At 34.8% G+C, this 10464-nt stretch overlaps 1 protein-coding gene across 1 annotated transcript; it reads left to right on the forward strand.

Moving 5' to 3' along the window:
* Positions 1-315: 315 nt before the first annotated feature.
* LOC112465495 lies at positions 316-9662 on the forward strand. The gene is given in 7 exon segments (XM_025033062.1): positions 316-598; positions 1143-2291; positions 2448-3988; positions 3990-4040; positions 6218-6230; positions 6663-7823; positions 7910-9662. Coding segments are annotated over 6 exon segments (5250 nt in total). The 5' UTR covers positions 316-598; positions 1143-1261; the 3' UTR covers positions 9364-9662.
* Positions 9663-10464: the final 802 nt, after the last annotated feature.

The following is a 10464-nucleotide window of genomic DNA, read 5'->3' on the forward strand; positions in this document are numbered from 1 at the left end:
AGAAGTGCGCAAAAAAACAGTCCAAAATTGCGATAGAAGTGCATAATATCTGTGATTGAACATGTACTTACTGTACTATTGCAGCAGTCTGCTGTAAGAAGCTACTGTGAAATTTTATACTATTTAGTTCCTTACAGCAGACTGCGCTGCAAGACTACAGTAAGTACTCGTTTAATCACGGATATTATGCACTTCTGTCGCAATTTTGGACTATATTGTGTTACCAGGATATTATCCTAATCAGCAGATTAGACAGTGACATATATGTGGTACAAACAAGTTATTCTTATCTTTTCCCCTTCCAGTTTGAATTATCATACCTTATCATACATTCGACAGCAGCAGTCATCAGTCACGCAGTCGTCATTCGCGCAGTCTCACACATGACAAAATGTATTGCATTGGATTACCAATATGTGAAAATTTTTTCAACTCTTTATACATATATTAATTTAAAAAATGGATAAAAATATATAACGTAAATTTTTCGACAGTGATTTTGCGCCGAAAGAAATATTAATGTTATAAATTATACCCAGTAAACTTTATACTATACTGGAATTCTTGGCCGCTTACCGCAACTACGAAGAGATAAAAGGTAGGTAAGCTGTTTCTTTAAGTTAATTAAGTTAGTTTCTTTCTTTCTTCGTCTATAAGTAATTTCTGATTAGCCAATAATTTTTTTTAATCTTTTCAAACATTGGACTTTATTAACTTAACAAATTGTATTATAAGTATGAATATCATATATATTATACTAAGGCAAAGATACATTTAAACACATAATATCTTATATATACTTGCTTACGTGTAAGTTATCCGCGAATATTTCGGCAAGCCTCTTGATAGCTGAACCCTTAATTCATTCTAAAATAACTTTTTTTGGATTGTAAATGATTGATTAAGTCGTAAAAAATCAGTTTTCCTTCTTTCAACACTATAAATTTAATTTAAAATTATTAACTATAATAATTAATTTAATTTTTAATATTTCTAATTTGCATTCGCGGTTCTCAAAATAATTTAACATCTATGTTACACATCTTCAATATTTAATATTTCTATATTAATATTTATTTTTAAAAATCACAGTTTGTCACACACACAAAAGTTTCAATATTATAAGTTAAATTTTTTTCCAGACAACATAATAGACTTCAGAAACGAAGGTTCGTCAACTCACAGAAGATCTTCACCATCTCGAGGATTATCCACAACAGAGGAAAAAATTCCTCAGTCAAATATCTATTCTCCAATCAGTATGCAAGATGATTTTTACAAGCTTGAGTTGAACGCCGAACAATTTGAAGATTTCTCCTCTTTCAAAAATGCTGTCAAGGATAATTTGAAGAAGCATCCACCTCTTCAAAGTATCTACATTAATCCCACACATTTGAAAGAAACATGTCTCGACATAGCCAGTAAGAATGGCTTAACGGAGTTTGTGAATTTTCTGTTGCATAATGGCGCGAATCCCAATAAAATAAACGACGCGCAACATCGCGTTCCTATTCATTTCGCTACCGAAGGTGGACACGCAGACACGTTAGAAGCTTTATTAGAGCATCCAAAGATAAATCCGAATCTACAAATTGAAGGCCGAACTGCTTTGCACATCGCAGTGGAAAATACCGATCTGACGTGTGCCCGTCTGTTACTCGAAAGAGGGGCTAGTGCCAATATTCCCGATAACGAAGGTCGTACTGCTCTCCAGCTGGCAACGACGACGAACCAATGGGACATGGTAGCGTTGATAGTACAGAAGTGTACACAATTTCTGAGCCTGGACGAATATGAAGCAAACGGTGATCAAACGTTACGAGAAGTGATTCAACAGACCAGGCCGGAACTAGCATTACCATCGATACCTGAAGATACGGAAGAGGTACTCTTGCAAGATCTCAAGAACTACTTGAGCGTCAATGACGAGGAAAATTTTATGAAAAATATAATACTCCTCCGCAAAGAATTTCCTCACGAGATGGTCGAGGAGTTATTAAAAATAGCAGCAGAACGAGGTTTTCACAAAGCTGCGATTGGAATCTTGAAAAAATTTGAAGGAAGACAATTCAGCGTAAAGAAAGCCGCGCAAGCGGCCGTTGAGCAGAGCGATCACGTTATTCTACAGGCGCTGCTGAAAGTTGAACCAAACGCGGCCAACGACCTGATTCTGAGCGCCTGTCTGGAACTGGGATTGCCGGGAACACGAGGAGCCGATTATACACCTGATCGGCTGAAGTGTCTGGAACTGATACTGGAAAAAGAAAACGTGAATGTTCGTTGCAGCGACAGTAAGTATATTTATATCAATATTTATATCAAATAATGGAACAAATGACACTTTCTAAATAACGGACAGATATCGAAATTATGTTCCGTACTTTCAGACGACGTCTTCTCGCAAGCATAACAATTTTTTTTTATTACGACACTTACCTGTTTTACAGATGAAGGCAACACTCCGCTACATTATGCAGCCAGCGGTGGCTGTCAAGAAGCGGTGACTTTATTTCTCAACCGAGGCAGCTACATCGGTCATATGAACAAGTTCAACATACCGCCCATCGCGGATATCTCAGCACACACGCTGTCGCGCTACTTCGACGACTGTTTGCAGTGTTTGCAGACGCGGAGAGATCGGGCGAACGAGTACGCGATTGAATTTAACTATCGCTGCTTGATGCCACACGACAACTTTCCGGAACGTAACAATGCTTACCGAGCGACTCGCGAAATGGAAGTGTTCAAGTACATCGCCGGCAACGGCAGTCTCAAACACCTGCTGAAACATCCGCTGCTCTCTTCTTTCCTCTATCTCAAATGGCACAGAATACGGCACGTTTTATACGCAAATTTCGCTTTTTACATGATTTTTTATTTGGTGTTGAACGCTTACATCCTCAGCAAGACTTACGACACTCAGATAGAAAATAAAACGCAAATTGATAACGACACGACTGATAGGCCTTTGGCAAGTACGTTGCGTATTGTTTGGTGTCAGAACAACTCCCTACGGACCTTCACCACAGTGATGTTGTTGCTCTTCATCCTCCGAGAGGTTATCCAATTCGTCTCTTGCATTAGGAGTTATCTGACGAGTTTGAGAAACTGGCTAGAAGTCGCGTTGATCACGCTCACTATTGCCTTGCTGTGCGGCGCCGGAGTTCAAGTCGGTGCCGTGGTGATCCTGCTGTCGGCCTGGGAGCTGGTGATCCTGATCAGCCAGCATTCGCGCTTGTCCACCGGCATCGAGATGTTCCGGACCGTTTCTTTCAATTATATGCGCTTTTTAGTTCCTTACCTGTTTCTTATCCTCGCATTTGCTCTGGCATTCTACACGCTCTTCAAAGACGGCAACAATACAAAGTTTCCCGATCCCGGTCTCTCGCTTTTCAAAACTGTCATCATGCTCACTGGCGAGTTCGATGCCAGTAACATTCCGTTCATTTCACATTTTATTTGGAGCCACATTGTATTTATGCTGTTTGTTTTCTTCATCGCTATTGTGTTGTTCAATCTGCTTAATGGCTTGGCGGTCAGCGACACCGCTGAGATTCTGTCTAAAGCCGAGTTGGTCGGACTTATTTCTCGAATACGTTTGATCACCTATATTGAACATGTGGCGGTTGGCGAGCCTTTCAGGCATTGCTCTTGTTGTAATTCGCGATTGACGCGGTGGAACCCTTTCGGGTTCCTCGCTAAAAGAATTCTTATGTTTCCTTATTGCCTGAGGGACGGCAAGATCAGTGTCAAGCCATGCAATAGACTGGATGCTTATGATAACGATAGATATTACGAGAAATACGTTCGCAGTGAATCTGTAAAGCGCGACAAACAGTGGACCACCTTGAAAATGGATCCTGACATAATTAAACAAGCAAAACGTATTATTTATAATAAAAATCAATTGACGGATAATGAGAGAACTATGATTATGTTAAAGAAACTGCAGGAGAAATTGACGGCGATGGAGATAACTTTGAATACTTAGAATACTATAAAGTTTTGAAAATAATATTATCGATAATACGATGGGATTTGTAAAAAAGAACTAATAAAAAGTATTTCAATTTATTCTGCTATTTGAAACTTTTTGAACTCATATGATAACATTTTTTTAAGTCTACATATGTATAGATTTTGATTTTATAAATCAAATTAAAATAATATATATTGTTAACTACTTATACTCTCTTTTATGATTAATATAACATAGCAAAATAGCGTGTAAATAATATGCTATGAAACTCGATCATTGTCAGCAAACTCTTGAGCGAAGTAGTTTTCTTTTTTCTATAAATATTATATGTGCACGTGTGATAAATAAAAAAGTGTATAGAATATGTATATATAATTAATATATTAAAAATACATTTTTAAGATAATTGTTTTATTATTTCTGTTTTGTAATTTATAATGTAATTAAATCTTTTGGCAATAATCACAAGTTGCTTTATTTAAAAAAGAATACTGCTTTTAATCAAATTTTTAATGATAAAACATAAAAATGCCACTATTTATAAAAAACAATACAATTACTCATATTTAATAATTTAAGGTAAAGCCTTAAGAAATTCGTAGAATTCTTTGTAACTTAAATAGAAATTATTTCTTGACATCAATATATTGCTTTTAAAATGCAAACTCAAAAGTCAAACAAAGTTGAGTTTTTTCGGTTGCTCATACTTCGTTCATTGCAAAGAAAGAAGATTTATCATCACAATTTGGCATAATTTATAAAGTATTTTTCAACGTGATTTTGTTTGTAAAAAAAACTTTCTTGCTGAAAGTGAGATGTCTAATCACATTTGTCATATTGGTCAATATGTATATCTATTATGTACCAGGATATCATCCTAACCAGCAGATTAGACAGTGACATATATGTGCTATAAACAAGTTATTTTTATCTTTCCCCTTCCAGTTTGAATTATCATACCTTATCATACATTCAACAGCAGCAGTCATCATTCACGCAGTCGTCATTTGCGCAGTCTTACGCATGACGAAATTTATTGCATTGGATTACCGATATATATGAAAGTTTTTTCAAGTCTCTATACATATATTAATTAAAAAAAGGGATAAAAATATATAACGTAGATTTTTCGACTGTGATTTTGCGCCGAAAGAAATATTAATGTTATAAATTATACCCAGTAAACTTTATACTATACTGGAATTCTTGGCCGCTTACCGCAGCTACGAAGAGACAAAAGGTAGGTAAGTCGTTTCTTTAAGTTAATTAAGTTAGTTTCTTTCTTTCTTCGTCTAGTAATTTTCGATTAGCCAATAATTTTTTTTAATCTTTTCAAACATCAGACTTTGTCACTTAATAAATTGTATTAGGAGTGTGATTATCATATATATTATACTAAGGCAAAGATAAATTTAAACACATAATGTACATGCACAAAGAATTTAAATGTATATTTTACTTTTTCTATTTTGTAACTTACGGAATAAAGCATACTAACAAAACATGGATTAAATCATGTTATAAAGAACATTGGTTTGTTTGTACAAGTTGTTAGTATATATTTTGACATACATAAGCATTTTTGAAAAAATAAAATTAAATCTTTCAATATATTATATAAATTTTTCAATACATTATTATAATTTTATCTATCTATGTTCTCAAATCTCATTTATTGTATATTTTTAATTGTTGGGTTGTGTGTATGTATATATATTGACTGTAGAGTCTCAGAAATATTATTGTTTAATTATCTATTTCAATAAAAATTTTATTTAATTATTTTATGTATTATATTACAAGTGATGAGAAATTTTGAGCAAATTTGCTCAATCTACCTTATCATTCATAAAAAATTATATTAAACAATTATTTTATTTATCTGCATTCTCTTCTAATATATTTTTATTAATTACAGAAGTTGTGCGGACCTGATGAATGTGATATTTTAAATAAGTTGTTGTCAGTTCGAATAGTTATACGAGAGACTATATGTAATAGAAAAAGAGATACAGATAGTACTTTTCTTTTGTCTCAATCGGTCCGTTTTTTTCCCATTTAAACAAGCATAATAAAGAGTTCACTGGATACATAGAGAAAATTGATCTGAAAGTTTTAGCTTAAAGAAGTAACAAAAACGACTCGAATTTTCATAAGAAGGAAAAGGATACGAGTATAATTAACAATTAACTAGAAGTATATCCTCAACTTTATCATCTTTTTTTCTTTTCTGATCAGAAACATAAGCAAGGTTAGTGTGTACATAGTGTGTAGGAGTGTGTAAATATGAATTTTTAAAAAAGCAAACAAAAAAAATATTATTATTAATCCTTATAAATACTCGCTTACGTGTAAGTTATCCGCGAATATTTCGGCAAGCCTTTTGATAGCTGAACCCTTAATTCATTCTAAAATAACTTCTTCTGGATTGTAAATGATTGATTAAGTCGTAAAAAATCAGTTTTCTTTCTTTCAACACTATAAATTTAATTTAAAATTATTAATTATAATAATTAATTTAATTCTTAATATTTCTAATTTGCATTCGCGATTCTCAAAATAATTTAACATCTATGTTACACATCTTCAATTTAATATTTCTATATTAATATTTATTTTTAAAATTCACAGTTTGTCACACACACAAGTGTCAATATTACTTATAAGTTTAATTTTTTTCCAGACAACATAATGGACTTCAGAGGCGAAGGTTCGTCAACTCACAAAAGATCTTCACCATCTCGAAGATTATCCACAACAGAAGAAAAAATTCCTCAGTCGAATATCTATTCTCCAATCAGCATGCAAGATGATCTTTACAAGCTTGAGTTAAACGCCGAACAATTTGAAGATTTCTCCTCTTTCAAAAATGCTGTTAAGGATAATTTGAAGAAACATCCACCTCTTCAAAGTATCTACATTAATCCCACACATTTGAAAGAAACATGTCTCGACATAGCCAGCAAGAATGGTTTAACGGAGTTCGTGAATTTTCTGTTGCGTAATGGCGCGAATCCCAATAAAATAAACGATGCGCAACACCGCGCTCCTATTCATTTCGCTACCGAAGGTGGACACGCAGACACGTTAGAAGCTTTATTAGAGCATCCAAAGATAAATCCGAATCTACAAGTAGAAGGCCGAACTGCCTTGCACATCGCAGTGGAGAATACCGATCTGACGTGTGCCCGTCTGTTACTCGAAAGAGGAGCTAGTGCCAATATTCCCGATAGCGAAGGTCGTACTGCTCTCCAGCTGGCAACGACGACGAACCAATGGGACATGGTAGCGTTGATAATACAGAAGTGTACACAATTTCTGAGCCTGGACGAATATGAAGCAAACGGTGATCGAACGTTACGAGAAGTGATTCAACAGACAATGCCGGAACTAGCATTACCACCGATACCTGAAGATACGCAAGAGGTACTCTTGCAAGATCTCAAGAACTACTTGAGCGTCAATGACGAGGAGAATTTTATGAAAAATATAACACTCCTCCACAAAGAATTTCCTCACGAGGTGGTCGAGGATTTATTAAAAATAGCAGCAGAACGTGATTTTCACAAAGCTGTTAGGGCAATTAAAAAGCAGTATACAGAGAAGTCCTATAGAAGCACGTTCATATTATCGGAAGCCATAAGCACAGCTTTTCGCGAGGGTTATTGTGATACTCTTCGTGAATTATTGGACATTGGATCATTGGAGCCTGAGGTAGCCAACGATTTGATTTTAAGCGCCTGCACGAAGTTGAAAATGCTGAAATTTGATGCTGCATCCAATCATCTCGAATGTCTAAAGTTAATTCTGGAGACGAGAGGAGTAAGTGTCCGTTTCCCCGACAGTAAGTATATACAATATTTCTATTTTTAGATTTGGTTTTCTTTCCGAACATCTCACAAAAATTTCTTCTTGTTATTGATTTTATAGGTCAAGGCAATACGCCGTTGCATTATGCAGCTAGAGAAAGCTGTCGCGAAGCGATAACTCTGTTTCTCAAACATGGCAGTTGCATCGGTTACATGAATAGATTCAATGAACCACCGATAGCACAAATTCCGACGAACACGCTATTGGAGCATTTTGACAACTGTGTGCAGCTCAAGGATGAGTCTGAGTTAGAGTTTAATTATCGCTGTCTGATGCCACACGAAACTGGTACAATGACTTGTGAAATGGAAACATTCATGTATATTGCTCGTGATGAAAATCTCAAACATCTGCTAAAACATCCGTTACTCTCGTCTTTTCTCTATATCAAATGGTATAGAATACGGTATTTCTTGTATGCGAATTTTATTTTTTATTTTATCTTTTATTTATTGTTAAATGCCTACATCCTGTGTATGACTTACGACACGCGAAAGGAAAATGGAACGCAAATTATTGGTAACGATAGCTCTCAGGTAGTTCCGAAAAATAGCATGAAAACCGCTTGTTACAGCCTTTTCTGGCCCGTCATAGTGATGCTACCGCTCTTTATTTTCCGGGAGATCCTCCAATTGGCTTTCTGTCCTCGGCGCTATTTCACGGACTTGAGAAACTGGTTGCAGATCATGCTAATCACGTTAATCGTCATTGTGCTATGTAATGCGAGTATCGAGATCGGAACTATGGTGATCTTACTGTCCGCCTGGGAGCTGGTGACCCAGATCGGTCATGATCCGCGCATGTCCACCAGCGTCGAGATGTTCCGAACGGTCTCCTTCAATTTCATGCGCTTTCTCTCCCCATACTTGTTTCTTATCTTTGCATTTGCCCTGATTTTTTACACTTTCTTCAACGAAAACGAGAACCTACAATTCTCCGATCCCGCTTGCTCGTTTTTCCAAACCATTATTATGCTAACTGGCGAGTTCAACGCCAATGATCTGTTCAACGATAATAATCTGATCCTTTCGTACCCCGTTTCTAGTCGCATCGCTTTCGTGCTATTTATTTTTCTCATCGTTATCGTGTTGCGTAATCTACTCAACGGCTTGGCAGTCAGTGATATCACCGAGATCTTGAGCACGGCTGAGTTGGTTGGTCTTATCTCCCGGATACGCCTAATTGCCTATTTCGAGGATATGATGATCGGCAATCCGTTTAAATTTAAATGCCTGCGACGTAATCCTTTCAGCTTCCTCACCAGGAGAATATTTCTGTTTTCGGATGATATAGAAGACGGCATTATTCACTTCATGTATGGCCGCAACAATATGTATTACATGCATCAGAAATTCGGTGCTTTTAAAATAGATTCAAATATAATAAAAAATATTAAACAAACGACCTTAAATAAGAATCAAATGTCAAGCAAGAAAAGCATGATGATCACGTTGAAGAAGCTACAAGAAGAATTGACGGCGATCGAAAACACTTTAAATAATGCCCAAGTTTAAAACTTGACTTTATAAGATAATTTATTTTTTTTACTGATAGCTTTATTGCAAATTTTACAATCATTTCTTTCTGCTTTCTCCCGTTTTTCATGTTATACGGTTAATGATTATAAAATCTTAGCTTTTGTAATATATCTTACATGATCATATCACTTTTACCTTCCTCTTAATTTCCTTTGGCGATCGAAGGATGCCATGTCACATCCAAAGTGTACACATAGGCTCTTGCTATGACCCGTAACTGCATCTTTTGTATTTTTCATTATTTTTAACTTTTCCTTATTCTCAATTTGTTATTTTGGTTTATTTATTATCTTTATTTCTAGAGAATATAATAGTATAATTTATACATACAACTGTTATTATTTTAAATGAAATTGTTACAGCCATGTGATATTAGATTTTTATGACAAAATTAAAAAATTTGTATATGTATATATGCATATAAAATGGACCAAATAAAGTGTTAGAACTAAATAACTATAGAACTGATCAATGAATTGTAAGTCAAAGTTCTTATTAGCCAATTTTGTCGACAGAAAATGAGCTATTACTCGAGCTAAAATTTATTTACCAGGAACCCCTTCCCCTCTGAAGGGCAGTAAAGATAAACTTTATTATTTTTTTAATGGCATTCCATCCAAATTTTAACGTCAGTCGATTTTATGCGAAAAAATAAATAATTTTTACTTAAAAATTTTTTTTCTAAAATTGTGATATTAAAAGTTACTATTTAGTGAAAGTAACCACCTTTGAATGAAAGTGAAACAAAAAATTATAAATTTAAAGTTTTTGAATTTATTTTAATAAGTATAGCTCTTCTCAGTGACCCTTTCGAACGAAATTGATCGAAATGCAGAACGGTATTTGCTCGAAACACTAGTAAGAAATACTAGCAACATAAGAATATAAACAGAATAGAATCAAGAATAATATAACAATCAAACTGCACATCTTTCTTTAATTTGCGGAATATAACGTTCATCAACGAAACAAAGTTTGAACCATGTCAAATCAAGCCGACGTGATAGCGTCGCTCACAATAAGTACACAAAACTCGAGTTTCACGATAGATAACCTCTCTTTTTTTTTTTTTAAATA

This window comes from Temnothorax curvispinosus, unplaced genomic scaffold (assembly GCF_003070985.1).
Source record: "Temnothorax curvispinosus isolate PA1 unplaced genomic scaffold, ASM307098v1 QBEX01001502.1, whole genome shotgun sequence".
Taxonomy (NCBI): Eukaryota; Metazoa; Arthropoda; class Insecta; order Hymenoptera; family Formicidae; genus Temnothorax; species Temnothorax curvispinosus.